The sequence below is a fragment of the Microcaecilia unicolor genome, chromosome 8, assembly GCF_901765095.1.
Source record: "Microcaecilia unicolor chromosome 8, aMicUni1.1, whole genome shotgun sequence".
NCBI lineage: Eukaryota > Metazoa > Chordata > Amphibia > Gymnophiona > Siphonopidae > Microcaecilia > Microcaecilia unicolor.
This window is the reverse complement of record NC_044038.1, coordinates 162,485,041-162,503,118: the sequence shown is the minus strand read 5'-3', so window position 1 is coordinate 162,503,118 and position 18,078 is coordinate 162,485,041. Positions and strand designations below refer to the sequence as shown.

Sequence of the window (18,078 nt, the reverse complement as noted above, 5' to 3'; positions counted from 1 at the left end):
GGGGTCCTTTTACTAAGTGCGATAGGGTTAACGGGCAGTTAGTTCGCATCAAATTGACACCACTGCCAGGGTAGCGCAAATGCCTGGCAGTAATTCCAAAGTTGGCACATGCTGTTTGCTGCAGTAGAAAATAATTTTCTATTTTCTACCGCGGGGGCGCTCCTGGTGGTAATCGACAGTGCGCCCACATTGGCGTGCGCTGCCTGCTTACCGCATGAGTAGTGCGTGAGCCCTTTCCACCAAGTAAATAGGTGGCATTAAGGGCTCAGACAGTAAATAGCTGTGCACTTCTTTTCATATTAGCACACGGTCATTTACTGCCCCATTAAAAAACGGCCTTTTCCCAGCCATGCTAAAAAATGGCCCAGCGCATACCAATTTCACCTGTCCAAACTAGCGCAGGCCACTTTTTACCACAGCTTAGTAAAAGGACCCCTTACTTAGTTAGGTCTTTTTATACCCCTGTTCAAGATGATTTACAGTAATAAAGACAAAAAAAATCAATACAAATTCAAAGCATAATCAATAAGCATTCAATATATAAATAAAAACAACAATAAAACACTCATCTATCATGGCCATTTAAAAACTTATAGGATTTAAAAACCTTTCTAAAACTAGAAATGGATAGTAAATATTTCATATTTTCCAGTAATTTATTCCATTCTTCCACTGCCATCTGTCCAAAAGCTCTCCTATCCCTTTTTTTTCTTTCTAGTTGGGATTTGCAATACATTTTTCTGTGCAGAAATTAATGACCATTTAAGAATATCCTGCTTATAATCGAACGAGAAAAACGCCCAAGTTCCGACCTAAATCGGGAGATGGACGTTTATCTCACAAAAACGAATAACGCGGTATAATCGAAAGCCGAACTTGGACTATTTCAACTGCACTCCATCGCGGAAGCATACAAAGTTGACGGGGGAGTGTCGGAGGTGTGGTGAAGGCGGGACTGGGGCATGGTTATCACCCGAACAGAGATGGGCGCCTTTCGCCGATAATGGAAAAAAAGTATGCGTTTGTAGCTAGAATTTAGGGCACTTTTCCTGGACCCTGTTTTTTCACGAATAAGGCCCCAAAAAGTGCCCTAAATGACCAGATTACCACCAGAGGGAAACGGGGATGACCTCCCCTGACTCCCCCAGTGGTCACTAACCCCCTCCCACCACAAAAAATGATGTTTCACACCTTTTTATTTTCACCCTCAAATGTCATACCCACCTCCCTGGCAGCAATATGCAGGTCCCTGGAGCAGTTGTTAGGGTGTGCAGTGGACTTCAGGCAGGTGGACCCAGGCCCACCCCCCCTACCTGTTACAATTGTGCTGCTTAATGCTTAGTCGTCCAACCCCCCCAGACCCACTGTACCCACATGTAGGTGCCCCCCTTCACCCCTTAGGGCTATAGTAATGGTGTAGACTTGTGGGCAGTGGGTTTTGAGGGGGATTTGGGGGCTCAACACACAAGGGAAGGGTGCTATGCACCTGGGAGCTCTTTTACCTTTTTTTTGTTTTTGTAAAAGTGCCCCCTAGGGTTCCCGGTTGGTGTCCTGGCATGTGAGGGGGACCAGTGCACTACGACTCCTGGCCCCTCCCATGAACAAATGCCTTGGATTTATTCATTTTTGAGCTGGGCGCTTTCATTTTCCATTATTGCTGAAAAACAAAAACGCCCAGCTCACAAATTGTCGAATAAAACATGGACGTCTATTTTTTTCGAAAATACGGTTCGGTCCGCCCCTTCACGGACCCGTTCTCGGAGATAAACGCCCATGGAGATAGACGTTTTCGTTCGATTATGCCCCTCCACGTGTCTTAAATGTTAGCAATACAATGTTAAATATACTGTGCTCACGTATCAGTAACGAGAAATGGGGAGGCACTGGTTCTCCTTTTACTTTTCATCAAAAAATTTTCTACATGAAGTTTCCTCAGTAATTTTGCAGGTAAACCTGCATATAAAGCATTGCTACTGAACTACCATCCTAAACAGATCTGCATTTAAAAATGGTCTTAGTTTCCTAATAAGTTGCATCTTACAGTAATCCTGCTTTATCACCTCACGTTGACCAGTACCTTTGTGCTGTCCTGACTGTATCCGAGTTATTACCTGGTTAGTGGATTGAAAACTGTTGCTAACTATGGGCCCCTTTTACCAAGTTGCGGCAAAAGGGGGCCTGCACTGACATCGGCATCTGTTTTTCACGCATGCCGAGGCCCCCTTCTACCGCAGCAGGTAAAAGGGAAGTCTCTTTCCTGCAGGAAATGGCCATGTGGCAAGTAAAGTACTTGCCATGCAGCCATTTTGGGGGGGAGCCCTTACTGCCACCCATTGAGGTGGCAGCAAGGGCTCCCACGCTAACCTGGCAGTAACTGGGCAGCGCATGGCACTGCCCAATTACCACCGGGTACACACTGGCGTTACAAAAAAATATATATTATTGTAGCACTGGATATGATGGCGCACTAGGGGGTCCTTTTATAAAGGCGTGCTGAAAAATGGCTTGCGGTAGTGTAGGCGTGGGTTTTGGGCGCGTGCTGATCCATTTTTTAGTGCGCCTGTAAAAAAGGCCTTTTTTGTTTTTTTGACAAAAATGGACGTGCAGCAAAATGAAAATTGCCATGCATCCATTTTGGGTCTGAGACCTTACCACCAGCCATTGACCTAGTGGTAAAGACTCACGCGGTAACCGGGCAGTAATGACCTACACGTGCCAAATGCTACTTGGCGCACATCCGTTACACACACCCAAAAATAAAAAATATTTTTCAGAAAGGCATATCAGACACGCGCCAAAAATGAAATTAACGCAAGAGCCACACGGTAGTCGGGTGGTAACTCTATTTTGATGCGCATTGGGCGCACGTAGACACTTACGTGGCTTAGTAAAAGGGCCCCTAGGGGTGGAAAGTACCGCCGGGCTGCTGCAGTAGCCCGGCGGTACTTCCTGTTTAGTGAGTGGTAAACCTACATTGGGCTTACTGCTGCTTAGTAAAAGGAGACCTAAGTAAGTCTCAGCTCCATCCATTTAAGGCAAAGCCGGCAAGCAGGATTAAACCGGGAAGGAGTCTTCCTACCTGGTTTAATCCTGTTGCATATCTACCGCCTTAATTTCAAATGTTTTGCATTCTGGTGTTCTTCAAGTTCAACGATTGCAAGGTCATTAAAGGTGTGACCTTCCCTTGTGAAATGTTCACCTGCTGTGGTGTCACTTGCATGGAAATTCATGCAAGAATGGTTGTTTTGTCTTCTCCATTTTCCAGTTGTGCCATCAAGTCCAACAATGGCTTCCTCCACTAGTCTCCCTTCAAATTGTAGCAGCTCCTCTGGGATTTTCTCCTTTTCACCAGCCAACATGGTCTCTGCCGTGAAACAAAAGAGTGCGTTTGCCCCTGTTGTAAGACCCCAGACCTCTCCTCCACCCACCTGCACCAGCACCAATGGAAACAGCCTGCAAGGTAAGTTCATTGAAGCACAGAGAAGACTTTGCAGAGAGATGAACTACAACCCTGTGTCTTTTGCTTTTTCTCCTCTTGTGAATAATGAAAGTATTTGTTAGCACACGTTTCTAACTTTATTAATACTGTAAAGTATAATATTGCAAATAAAAATGGAAATGATATGGGTACAAGCCTGAAATTCCAGGCTAATCAAAGCAGGAGTGCTAGCTAAATTGCAAATGGCAGATTCTGGGCTTGAGACTTTTTAGGTTTTCTTGATAGAGTCGTTTTTATTGAAGCAGATTTTTTTGTAACCAGTGCTTCTTCCTCCTCTTTTATTAATGGAGTGTCCTTCTGAGGTGTGCTGGTACATAAAAATGGTGATAGAGCAAGTCTCAGGTGGTGAAGGGCACAGAATCTCTCAGGCTACTTACAGTGGGTCTCAACCCAGTCCTTGGGGCATACCCATCCTGCCTGATTTTCAGGATATCCACAATGAATATGCATGAGATAGATTTGCATACCAAGGAAGCAGTGCATATTCATTGTGGATATCCTGAAAACCAGACTGGATTGAGGGTCACAATGGCTGGCACCGCAGCAGTTTGTAAAATGATTCAAAGACACATCTTGACTTGAGAAGAACTGGCGAGGAAGCAGAAGGTTGAGTGCTAAGGTATTTCTTTGGTGAAAAGGCTGACTTCATGATTTGATAGAGTTGATATAGTGCTGCTACGTTCATAAGGAAATACTTGCTCTGGATTACTAATGTCCTCCTTCTTTTTCCCCCTCCCCTTTTTCTTATTCTTTGTTGTGTTCCATTATCAGACCAGTCTTTTGTGGACTCTAGCAAGTACTCCACTGCAGGGTCCCTCCAGGGACTGGCCTTCTCCTGAAGTATGTCACTAATTCTTCCCTTCCTCATAATCTTCTGTCATTATTTCTGTGTTGCATCCTCCGAACCCTCCAGGGTTTGTGCATTACAAAACCATTTGTCAAACATTTTCAGATTGTATTTCAAAAATGGCAGCCCTTTATACATTGTTTGACTAGATTTTAAATTGGCCTTCCGGTGACAATAATCCCCCCCCCCCCCCGATATTTAGCTGGCAGCGAGCAGCGCTTTTGCTGTGCGCTGCTGGCGTTAAACCCAGATATTAAATGCCGGGCCATTTCAGCGACCGACATTAAGGGGTTCTTTTACTAAGGTGCGCTGAAAAACGGCCTTCGCTGGTGTAGACATGTGTATTGGATGCGCGCAGGTCTATTTTTCAGTGCACCTGCAAAAAAGGCCATTTTTTAGACGAAAATAAACATGAGGTAAAATAAAAATTGGTGCGTGTCCATTTTGGGCTTGAGACCTTACCGCCACCCATTGACCTAGCGGTAAGGTCTCAAGCATTAACCAGGTGGTAATGGTGTTGGTGCATACAATGCCGATTACCACCTGGTTACCACCACACACCGGAAAATTTCTGGCACACATAAAAAATGAAATTTCCACACGAGCCATGCGGTAGCTCAAAATTGATGTGCATAGGATGCATGTAGGTGCCTACATAGCTTAGTAAAAAGGCCCCTGAATATCTGGTTTGGTTTTTCACCACAGCAACTTAACTGGTTAATCCAATATTCAGCGCTAACCGGTTAAGTGCTTAGTGGATACAGATAGGCCTGCTATTTATGTGGCCTATTTTAACTGCTAAACATAGCTGATTTGGCACTGAATATCCGCCCCTAATCGTCTATGGCATGCGATATAACTGGTTATCAGCTAACCGCTGATATTCAGCAAGAGATAATCAGTTATCTCCCACTGAATATCCGTGGCTATGCGCTAAAACACTGTTTAACCAGCCAGGAATAGTTTTGACTATTGGACCCAAGAATAATAATGGGGTCAATATTCAAAATGGTTTAACTGGGTAGCAGAGGTTCCTGTCCAGTTAAACCCCACTGAGCTAAGCCAGTCCCGGATATTCAGTTAACTTCTGGGTCAACGTACATTGCCGGATATTTAATGCCGGGAGCTGCTCATGATCCAGCATTGAATAACAGGGACTAGATCAATTTGTGACTGGAAGTGGCTTACTAGCCGCTTACAGCTACGGGCTGAATAATAATAAATTTGAAAAAATAAAAATAAGAGCCACTAGTTGTTCGTTCATGATTGTTTTATGTTTAGAATTGCTGTTAATGGACTGAACATCTCTTTATATGGATATGGATACAAATAGAAATGTATATAAAGATATATATATTTGGTTGTTACAGAAAAGAACTGATCTTAGCTAAATGCTGGGTAGTTAAAGAGCTGCCCCTGTCGCTCTAAAATTGGTTGTCAGCCCATTCCTACAGATACCTCAATGTGCAGCCCAATTTCATTTTGTTTAGATTCTCATATTATTTATGGAAATATTCATTTGAATTAGTGTTTTTCTATTTAGGAGACAATGTTGTACATAGTGCACACTCTTCCTGATACCAGAAAACATCAAAAGTTTGGATTTTTTTTTTTACTATTGTTTTGGGCTTAAAAAAAAAAGCATAAAAATATTGTTTCAAATGAATGCAAATCCCTACTCAATGGTATCTCAAAAGAACAGGGGAAGAATAATCAGTCAGCGTTTCTTTAAATGTGCTGGTCACTGCTAACTGAATTAGACCCAGGGCCATGGGGGGGGGGGGGGGAGGGGAAATTCCCCAGGCCTGGCCTCCAAGGGGGGACTCCGCGCTGGCAAGCTTCTTCCTGCCTGCCTTCTTCCAGGTCTGTCTCTCTCCTTCTCCTGTGTGCCAGGAGGGCCCAGATGATTGTTTTAATGTGATAACCTGGGTCACCCGGGTTATCGCATTAATGCAATCATCCAGGTCCCGGCACTCAGGAGCAGGAGGCGACAGACCGAGGGAAGAGCAGTCAGACACAGAAAGGTAGCCCGAATGTGGGGTGGGAGGCTGCCCGAGTGGGATAGGTGGACAAACGGAGGTCCTGCCCTGGGCCTGGTTGTATCTCTCAATGGCCCAGATTAGGCCTGGATATTCAGTGCCAGCCCTTTTCTGGATACTGGCATTGAGTATCAGAATACTCGGCAGCCTGCACAGCTTATAGAATATGCTTAAGCGGAAAATGTTTGCCACGCGGATTTTTTAGGTGCAGTATATGGACTCTGGCCCTATTTGGGTAATGCTAAGGCAGTCTAGGGGTGGAGTCTGGGAAGAGCCAGGAGTTAGTCAGTTAGCAGCAATTTTCAGTCCATTAACCAAGTAACTATCTAGATAAAGTTAAGATAGTCAAAAGGCCATCCTAACTCTATTTGAGTGTCATCCGTATACCAGTCTGAATATCACTGACTCCTGGATAACAGCCGGCGGCTGCCCAATACCTGGATATTCAGCGCTGGAATATGGATTCAGTCCAATCTGAATACCTGAGCATAAAGAGCCCAGGGCACCTGGCGTTTTTTAAAAAATGCTGTCACAGGCTCTATTTTAGCCTGAACAAAGCCGTGATTGAAGAGTTTGAAAGTGGTTTGTAAAAATGGTCCCTACAAGGTTCAAGAGGAGGACTCCAGAAAATCAGGACTCCACCCCTCTGAAATCTGAAAAGACAGGAAATGGGAGGAGTGGGAGGAGCCTAAAAAAGTGAGTAATATGCAGATTTAAATTAGCCTTTTCTAGACAGAACGCATCTAACAGAAACTATATGAAGTCAGCATAAAGCCATTACAGTCTGAGCATTTAACCATCACTGCAATATAAATGAGATCTGATGATGATATTGAATACTAGGAAAGTTAAAAGTAAGCCCATTTAAATATTTAATAAAGAAAATATCAATAATATTGTCATATCTTGGTTGGAAATCAGATGGCAACCTGAATGCCTAGAAGTTAATCAAGGAGAGTCTACCTTTTTAAGTAGGATGGATCAGAAGATAGCCAATGTTACAAGAGTAGAGTGGGTATTAAACTGAAAAGGGACGGGAATTGCTTCAGATGCTTGATTACCTGCTAATTAATTATCAGTCAGTCTTCTGTTGCACAGTGCTAAGAGGTTTGGTTATCAATCACTCCTGTTTTCATCTAGAGCAATAAGCAGGTCAGGTGTTTCACTTACCCATTTATATGCAAATATATTTGGTTATGTAACGTGTATTCATTGTATTCCAACCAGCCTCATGCATATGCAGTGCCTGTATCCTAAAAAGCCCGATTTCAAATGCTCCATGTTACAATTCTAGTACATTGACTCCTGATTTTTAACCAGGCATGATGATGCTACGGTAAACAGATAATAACAGTGATGTTGTCATCCGTGTTTCTAAAATCCTGTCAATCATACAGTAACAAGATTGGCATATGGTTCCTATATATCTCTAACCCACCCCACCCCCTCCACAACCACCACTATCACCACTATTTCTCTGCGTACTGCAGTCTATCTGTGTACCACTGAAAGTGAAGAATGGAGAATGAGTAAGGCACACAATCCTAAATGTTGAAGTGTGCTACGGATGACCTCTCAGATTATTGCATGATGGTGATGCTCCCACTTTACTCTGCGAAGTTATCACCATGATATATTCATGACCTCTTCATGATTAATGTGAAAGTAAATTTTGGTCACCTCTGTGCTCTGCAGGAAATAAATATAATGTGACATGAAATCTCCAGCCTTTGGAGCTTTCTGTGATAACCTAGATACTTCAGCCTGTGGAATTCATTGGGGGTCCTTTTAGTAAGGTGCACTGAAAATGACTCGCAGTAGTGTAGGCGCAGGTTTTGGGCATGCACCGATTCATTTTTCAGCGTGCCTGTAAAAAAGGCCTTTATTTTATTTTTGCCAAAAATGGACGTGCAGCAAAATCAAAATTGCCGCACGTCCGTTTTGGGTCTGCAACCTTACCGCCAGCCATTGACCTAGCGGTAAAGTCTCATGTGCTAACTGGGCGGTAATGACCTACGCACGCCAAATGCCACTTGGCGCGAGTCCGATACGTGCATCCAAACATAAAAATTATTTTTCGGCTGCGCGTATCAGACGCATACCAAAAATGAAATTACCGCAAGAGCCATGCAGTAGCCAGGCGGTAACTCCATTTTGGCGCATGTAGACGCTTACGCAGCTTAGTAAAAGGGCTTCTGGATGCCTAAACTTCTACTTGCCCAACATATAGCATCACCCTTGGACATCAGTTTCTAATCCAGGCTATAGAACTGGGACTCATGTACTTCCTGTTCTAGCTCACAGATGCCTCCAACATACCATTGTGCTCAATACTCCAAGCAGCTAACATAGTAAATTATGGCAGATAAAAGACCTGTACAGTTCATCCAGTCTGCCAAACAAGATAAACTCAGCATTAAGGATACCAATACAGGGTGAAGCAAAAAAAAAAAAAAAAGTAACCTAGAGGTTTTTTGCTGCTTTCTCAACGAACGCTTGGAATTTCAACGTGAATTTTTACAACTTTATTTGTTCTTACTATCTACATTTATGTGCAGAGTGGAATGAGATTATCTTTAAAGACGGCAAAGTTACAGACTTTTTAGCTTGACCACCCAGCAGTTATCATACATTCAAAAAATGTTTACACTGTGAAACTACCATTATTTTGAAACAACAACAACAAAAAAAACCTCCAGGGAACCAGCTTACTGTTAATGATGTCACAGTGATGTAGACTTTTGTACAAAGAACCTGTGGTCTCCAAATTCACCAGACCTACACCCCTTGGACTGCCATATCTGGGGAGCAATAATAAAAGGCCTATCACTACTGTTCCCTCTAAGCTGAGCGGAAGTGCTCAGCCTACAGTCCTGCCAGTGGGTGGTGCTGTTTCATAATCACATTTTCAATAGCGAGGCACAACAAACTCTGCAGTTATCTAGAGAATGTGCCTGTCCCTAGCAATTGAAAACCCAATATTGAAGCACCGCCCTCCACTGGCAGCAATGCATTTGAAGGACTCCTGCTCAGCTTAGAGGAAACATTGTCTATCAAAAGCTCCACCCAAAGCCACAAACAATCGTCAAACTTAAGTAAGCACTGCAGCTGATCTGGGACAGCCTGCCACAGGGACCCCAGGGACCGGATCGACAAGGCTGTTAAGAATTTCCCAAAGTGACTGAAGGTCTGTGTTAAAGCTGGGAGTAGACACTCTGAGCACTCACAGTGACTGCAAAATTCTGACACATTGTTAATTGTATCGTTTGAATAACGTTATTTCACCGTATTTTAGCTCAAACATTTTTAATTTGCAAGTTTAGTAAAGATAAAATGTCAGTAACATCAACATAGCTGAAGATAATTAAATGTTGTTTAATAGTAATATGTAAGATTGATGACTAAGGGGCCCTTTTACTAAGCCGTGTAAGCGTCTACTTGTGCCCAACTTGCACCAAAATGGAGTTACCGCCCGACTACCAGGTGGCTCTTGCGGTAATTTCATTTTTGGCGCACGTCCGATACGTGCATCTGGAAAATATTTTTTATTTTTGGGCGCGCATGACGGACACGTGCCAATTGGCATTTGGCACACGTAAGTCATTACCACCCAGTTACCGCCTGAGTCTTTAATGCTAGGTCAAAAGCTGATGGTTAGGTCTCAGATCCAAAATGGACACACGGCAATTTTCATTTTGCTGTACGTCCATTTTCGGCAAAAAAAGGCCTTTTTTACAGGTGCGCTGAAAAATGGATTGGCGTACGCCCCAAACCCACGCCTACACTACCGCAAGCCATTTTTCAGCATACCTTAGTAAAAGGACCCCTAAATAAGTATGTACAATTTCTCATTGAAATTCAAAAAGGTTGCTGAAAAAACTGCAAAAAAACCCTGTAGGGGTTACTTTTTTTTTTTGCCTTACCCTGTAAGTCCTGTTGTGGTGTTCATCTTTTCTTATATAGGTCAGAACTCAGAGATTGTGTGTACAGTTTGGTGAAAGCAGATTAGCCTGCTATGAAAATGAAGCCTGCAAGAAAGTTGATCGTATTGGCAACTGTTTCCAACCCCCTTCTGGGTATTAACCACAAAACTAATCATTCAGCTTTTAGTTCTGGTAACTACAATTGTACCATGACTTACACAGCTCACAGTTGTCCCTTTGAGTGATTGATTGATTTTGTTTTTTGTTTAAATACTTATAGATTGAATCTAATGCACCGTAAGTGCATAAGGTTTACCACATTTTAGTCAAAGAGCTCCTAATAGTCCCTCAAATCCAGAAAGCAGCATAAAATGGCAATCCAAAAAGGGATTAGTTATTAAACTGCATTACCATGCACTATTTGCAATAATAAACCTCAACACAGAAGTTTCTACTAAAGATAGGCAGACTGAAAATTGTTTCGTGTTGTTTCTGGGAATGTTTTCTTCTGGTGTCCCCCCTCCCCTTTCTGTCATTACAGGAAATGGCAGGAAACAACAATTTTCAGGCCCCCCTCAAAGCAGACAATCCCCCATTCCCATGCCCCCATAGGTCCCTGGACCTACCTGAATATTCCTGGTGGTTTAGTGGGGACAAAGCAGGAGCGATACCCATTTACTTCAGCTCATGTCTGCACCAAATCAAATATGGTGGCTGTAATCTCTTGACCATAGTTTCATGGTACTCCCTAGCAGTGGGGGGCACAGGGAAGGGGTGGGGGATTGTCTGCTCTTGGAGGAGGCCAGAAGGAGAACCCTGGATTGTGGGGGAGCCTTGTCTCAGATCTCGGCCTGGGCTGATGCTATTCTGCCCACAATGAGCTAGCTAGGTGACAGGCTGAATATCAGCCTAGGCCACATTGGGCAGCAGCAGGCCTGTCATTGGCAAGTGGAAAAAAAAATCAACAGGACATGTCATGTTTTTTCCTGCTCATTTTCATTTGCCAATCACAGGAAATGACAGAAGAAGTGTCCTATTCTACCGCTGTGCACATTTAAAACATAATAAACTGCAAACTATGCAAATGCATAAAACTTCTTCATTATTATTGAAAATACTGCTACTACTTAGCATTTCTATAGTGCTACTAGAGATATGTAGCGCTGAACACTTGAACATGAAGAGACAGTCCCTGTTCGACAGAGCTTACAATCTAATTAGCCGAGATTGGGTGGTGGAGCCGGTGGGGGGAGGCGGGGCTGGTGGTTGGGAGGCGGGGCTAGTGCTAGGCAGACTTCTATGGTCTGTGCCCTGAAAATGACAGATACAAATCAAGGTAAGGTATACACAAAAAGTAGCACATATGAGTTTATCTTGTTGGGCAGGCTGGATGAACCATGCAGGTCTTTTTCTGCCGTCATCTACTATGCAATTAGGACAAACAGGACAAATAAATAACTCAACTTCTGTTAAACTTTGCAGGATGTGTTTATTCACTAAAGTTAAGAGCACCTTTATAGGTTTCCCCCAGAAACATTGGCCCTCCAACACACAAGCCAAAGCCCCTTTTAGGGGCCCTTTTACAAACTGGCAGTGTGCTTACCCCAACCTTAAAAAGCACTACAGTGGAACGCACTCAGGCGTACCACAGTAGTTCTGGGATCGGCACGTGCTGATCCAGCGCTAAAAATATAAAATATTATTTAGCGAGGGGAATGTGTTTGGGGGTGAAGAGTAGATATAACCTGTGCTAATTGGTTAGCACAGGTGAATTGCTGCATGCTGGCGATTAGCATGGGGTTAGCGTGTGAGCCCTTACCGCCTACAAAATAGGTGGCGGTAAGGGTTCACATGGTAATGGCCATGCGCTAATAGGGAAATTAATATGTGGTCATTAATGGAAAAATAGAAATTTCTGGGCATTTTACTGCTGAGCTAAATGTGGCCCCTCAGCACCTGTAAAAATAGCGCAGGCCACTTTTTAGCGCAGCTTAGTAAAATGGCCCCTTAGCTTGCAAAATCTACACATTTTGTAATTTCTTTTCAATTTTTTTTTTGAACAGCTATTTCGGGTATGATTGTTCCACCCATGTGAATTTATTATGATCACTATTACCTGGAAGAATTTTCCTAACGAAGAGAGTCGGATCGTTCTGCAGGAAGAAACTTGCAACAAGCCCCCAGAGCGGAACTTTTTAACTCAGGCCTTTTTAAAGAGGAATTTCAAGAACTGCAGATTTGTAAACAAAACTCAGTACCTCCCACCATACAAACCCTGAAAATACATAGAAGTTATAGGTGTCAGGTGTGGAGAATTCCAAGTATCTGGAAAATTATATTTATTCTTTGTTGATAAAAGAAAATCATTTTTTTTTCAGTTTTGCTTTAGTGGATCTTAATTTGTATCAGCAATCATTTGTCTCATAAATTGTAAAAATAATACAAGGGACACTATAAATACCAACTATACATGTTAATTTATAATGTTTTTGATGCTGTATAAAGGGATAATGAAGAGATGAAATTTACAAGGGTGCGTATTGAGGCGAGGGCAAATGGAAACACCAGTTCCCTGAAGTTTCTGGAAAAGAATTAAGGGTCATTCACCTATCACTGAGTCCTGTAAAGTCGACTCATCCATCTCACTGGAAAGGAGAATCCATTATGATGAATGCAAGACCTTTCTACTTGGTTTTGACCTGAGAAATTGTATAAATACTAGAACCCGGGTGGACAGTAAAAGGTGACTGGGGTCATGAAAGACTGTCCCTCTGATTCTCTGCCATCAGTAACTCCATAGTCACAGACTGCCACCTTGGTGTTGTCACTTAGATAAGTATGGCTAAATCCTTGGATTTTGAGTTACAAATGGTGTAAAGATACTCAGACTTGATAAGCTGAGTTACAAATGGTGTTAAGATACTCAAACCTGATCAGTTGAGTTAGAAATAGCATAAAGATACTCAGACCTGATAGGCAAACCACACTGACCATGCTAGATCACTTTGCCAGGGAACCCTGAGATTTTCCCAGCATAGCATAGGACTGTAGGTTCCTAACCTGACTCCACTATTGATAGCGAAAGAGATGGTGGAGTTTAGTCTTCAAGGGCTGTCATCAGGGCATATAAATTATTCTATGGGATTCTCCACTGTGTTGATTGACCCTTTTTTCTCCATTTCTGTAACATACAGTAAGTGGATTGGGTGGCCGGTGAACCACTGCTGGATGTAAAATTTAAAGAAGGGAACGAGGAATTGTGGAAAAATGAAGGATCCAAAAGGAAAGTGTCAGGACGCTTTGGCTTCCTGGACTTTGTCCTATCCGAATTGAGGGAATGGAGCCTGGAATGAGCTGACCATGCAGCCAAAGCCAGAAGGAGGATGCATTGACCTGACGCTTTTCTTTACTGTTGTGTTTTGTACTTAGTTATAAATACTGTAGATTTTTTTTTGTGATTTCTTTTTGCCAAAGTTGTTGTTCTATTTATACATTTTAATGTCTTAAGACTTTTTTTTTCAAAATTAACAAAAGAAATTTGCAACAACAGAAAAACGCTTCACTGCCTTTCGCTTGCACATATTTGCAAAATTTAGAGGGGGGGAGGGAAAGCTTTTTGTTTTAAAAGAGGATTTTGTAAAATATCCATATAAATAATGTATTTATCTTCGGAATTTGTATATTGCTCCCCCTCTCTCCATTTATTTTATTGTGTTTGTTTTTGCTATGTGAAAAGTGCCGATTGGTTTTTATCAGCCAGATTTGTATCAGCTGCTTATATATGGTTTCTTTTTAAAAAGTCATAAATAGTTGTTGGGGGTTGATGGGGCAGGATTTTGTATTATTCTCAGTCATGCTTCCACTTTTTATTTCCATCCAAAAACCATTGTCTATTTTTGTATTATTTGTAAGTTAAGAATTTTTTTTCAATATATTGTAAAAAAAAAAGTAGCATATTATTCTTGTAGTATTTAGTTCTATAGATTTACAAACTGTATCTTTTGCTTTGGAGGCTTGCAAAAGCTAACTCTCTCTTACTGTATTAATATGCATGAGATCTGTCTCTCCCCTATGGAGTGACTCTTGCATTTTGTGCATTAAATTTGGGGAGAAAACGTCATAGAAACCAGTATAAAAATACTTTCTTTCTTAGTTCTGCTTGTATATTTTCCCTGTCTTTCACATAACTATAAACCAGCAGATTGGATGCCTTAACAATGCAAGTCATAAACATTTCATATGTACATAGTATTGTGCACCAGAACTGTCAATCACTAACATTCAAAAAAAAAATGAAAAGCACAAAAGAACTGTTTTGTTATCTAAATGCAATGTAACTTTTTCTAGTTGAGCAAGAAATAATTAACAACCATGCTGCAATGGTTGCATGATTTGGGGTCTGGATTTTGGAATAGGTTGAACGTCACTGTCTGATATTAAGGGGTGGGCATAGGGGAAGGTGGCAAAGGGTGAGCAGGAATTTAGCGGTAAGAAAAGAAGAAAACTGGAAACTAGGAGAGACATTGATGTATTTACTTTCTCTGTACAGAAATGGAAAAGGATTATTGTGCTACATTTTGTTGGAAATGATGAAGAGGGAAGGCCAGATATTGATTTGTGAGACAAGCTACAAAGTTCTTCCCTTTCCGTGGGCTGGTCTTCGCTTACCTTCCCATGCTTAACCTTTTGCACATTCAGAGCCCAAAGAAATCCTTTTTTTAAAAAATGCATTTCAATCAATTGTGTTTCATTGCAACTCCTATGGTGTTTTGGTGAACAAGAGCTGAGTGAACCACCAGGATAAAATGTCTTGGCTTCTACTGAATATAAACCATGGCTTTAAGTGACAAAAGAAGGGATTTTGGTTAGGAAGGGGGATATGACCCTATGTAAAGGGTCAGTGCAAGCATCATTGCCCATTTCCTTAAGTGATAGGACGCGGCTAAACTTGTCAGTCTTCTTAGCTGATTACCTTACCTTTTTGAAATAGACACACTGTACAGTTCTATTGTTAGAGAAACTACTGTAGAGATTCTTATAATTTTTTTGCAGAATTCAAGCTGTAAAAACTTTTCAACTTTCACAATATTTAATTAAAGTTACTTCCTGTCTGTGATCATGGCCTTCCAGCAGTGTACTTATTTCCCAGTGTGGATGTCACCAACAGGACATTGGAGCCATCTGTCATATGCTCATCATCCAGCTGTAATATACCCCCTGAAGGAGGGGTATGTTACACCATTTAGGTGCCTTGAGGCCGTGTGGTTGGTGCCTAGGTTCCAATATACAATATCGATGCACCTAACATATAGGTACCCTCTGTTAAACCAGCCATAGACCTAGCTAAGTGCAGGCACCTAAATGTAACAGGAATGTGTGTAACTTAGAGTATTCATTAAATTACACACATAAGTGGAAGTCCTGAAGTCCACTGCAGTGCCCCCTAGGGTGCCCGGTTGATGTCCTGGCATGTGAGGGGGACCAGTGCACTACAAATGCTGTCTCCTCCCACGACCAAATGGCTTGGATTTGGCCTGGTTTGAGATGGCCACCATTAGTTTCCATTACCGGTGAAAACCAATGGTGGCCATCTCTAACGCCAGCAATCTCTAAGGGCGGCCCAAATGTTGAGATTTGGCCGGCCCCGACCGTATTATCGAACCGTACACTGCTGGCCGGCCATCTTGTTTCGATAATACAGTCGGGTACGCCGCTTAACGGGGCCATCATTAGAGATGGCCGCCCTCGTAGATGGCCGGCCCCATTCGATTATGCCCGTCCACGGGGTCCTTTTACTAAGCTGCAGTAAAATGGGGCCTGTGCTTGCGTCAGCACATATTTTTGATGCGCACTGAGGCCCCCTTATACCGCAGCGGGTAAACTGTCTCTTTTGCTGGAAAAGAAATGGCCGTGTGGTAAGCGAACCACTTGCCAGATGGCCATTTCGGGGGGAGCACTTACTGCCACCCATTGAAGTGGCAGTATGGGCTCCCGCGCTAACCCAGCAGTAACTGGACAGCAATTACTGCTGAGTAAGCACCGGCGCTATCAAAGTGAATGGGCTGTGTCGGCAGTACTGCACCGCCAGCCGCTAGCATGTCTTTGTAAACAGGGAGGTTAGCTTGTGAGCCCACTAGGGACAGAAAAAGTGCCTGCATATAATGAATGTAAACTGCTTTGGTTGTACCCACAGAAAGAAGGTATATCCCAAATATGAATGCCTAAGATGAGAGGGCATGTCACTAACCACCAAATTCTATAAATGGGCACTAAAAACTGCGGGCACAAATCTGAGCGCATGCAATTTTATTGAATAATGAACCAATTAGCTCCAATAGTTGTGCTCTAACAATCAATTATCAGTGCTAACTGGCATCAATTATGCACCCGGATCCTGTGCTGCTCCAAAATGGCAGGCTGTGGGAGGGTCACAGATGGATTGGGGGCGTTCCTGTAATTTATGCACAGTGTTATAGAATAAGGGGCATTCGGCACTAGGATTTACACCAGGGTTTAGTTGGTGTAAATCATCCCACACAAAGGGGTCCTTTTACTAAGGTGTGCTGAAAAATGGCCTGCTCTAGTATAGGCACGTGTTTTGGACGCACACAGATCCATTTTTCAGCGTGTCTGTAAAAACTACCTTCTTTTTTTCGCTGAAAATGGACGTGGCAAAATAAAAATTGGCGTATGTCCATTTTGGGTCTGAGACCTTACCACCACCCATTCACTTAGCTCTAAGGTCTCACACGTTAACCGTGTGGTAATCATCTACGCATGTACAATGCCAATTGCTGCCCAGTTAGCGCCACACACAGGAAAATGAAATTACCATCTGGGCCACGCTGTAGCCAGACAGTAGTTTCAAATGGATGCACGTTCTGTGCGCAGAAGCGCCAATGCGCCTTAGTAAAAGGGCCCCAAAGTTAGGTGCGGTTCCCAGCAAACGTACTATTTTATAAATGACGGCTAACTTTAAGCACCTTTTATAGAATAGCACTTTTTAGACAGCACCGATTTTTCAGCACTATTTTTAGAATTCAGTCCCAAATACATTAATAGATTATTTACCTATTTTGGGCTTCTGAGTGAATTAAAAAGATTTAGGGCTGAAAAATGGCTTGAGGTAGTGTAGGCACAGGTTTTGGACGCATGCCAATCCATTTTTCAGCGTGCCTCTAAAAAAAAGGCCTTTTTAAAATTTTTGCCAGAAATGGACATGCGGCAAAATCAAAATTGGCACATGTCCATTTTGGCTCTGAGACTTTACCACCAGCCATTGACCTAGCGGTAAAGTCTCATGTGGTAACTGGGCGGTAATGACCTACGCATGTCAAATGTCACTTGGCACGCGTTCAAAAATAAAAATTATTTTTCAGAAGCGCATATCGGACATGCGCCAAGAATGAAATTACCACAAGAACCACGTGGTAGCCGGGCGGTAACTCCATTTTGGCGCACGCTGGGCACGTGTAGATGCTTACGCGGCTTAGTAAAAGGGCCTCTTATTTGCTGGAATTTTTGCAGCGATAATGTATCTCCAATATTTTGCAGAATTTCTTTCTTCCTTCCCTCCCTGCAGATTAGGAAAAGTTTAAAAGCCATTTTGCTTAAGAAAGCATTTGGTTCAAGTTTTTAAACTGATTTGATTGCATAAGGTGTGTTTGTCTTTTAACGTTGTTTTATGTGTTATTATGTAATTCAACTAGATCTGTGGAGCACAAATTCAAGAAAATAAATATAATAGATAAATAAAAAGGACCAAAACAC

At 42.5% G+C, this 18,078-nt stretch overlaps 1 protein-coding gene across 4 annotated transcripts in view; it reads left to right on the top strand.

Annotated features, from left to right (window-relative positions):
* The window catches only part of EBF1 (EBF transcription factor 1), a 557,364-nt gene extending 541,952 nt beyond the window's left edge, over positions 1 to 15,412 (top strand). For 2 of the 4 annotated variants that reach the window (XM_030211896.1, XM_030211895.1), the window contains exons 15-17: positions 3,266 to 3,460; positions 4,271 to 4,339; positions 12,372 to 15,412. In XM_030211896.1, the coding sequence (XP_030067756.1) occupies positions 3,266 to 3,460; positions 4,271 to 4,338 (263 nt within the window). In that variant the 3' untranslated portion in view covers position 4,339; positions 12,372 to 15,412. The remainder of the gene's footprint in view (positions 1 to 3,265; positions 3,461 to 4,270; positions 4,340 to 12,371) is intronic. The other 2 variants (XM_030211898.1, XM_030211897.1) reach the window with 1 other exon arrangement.
* Positions 15,413 to 18,078: the final 2,666 nt, after the last annotated feature.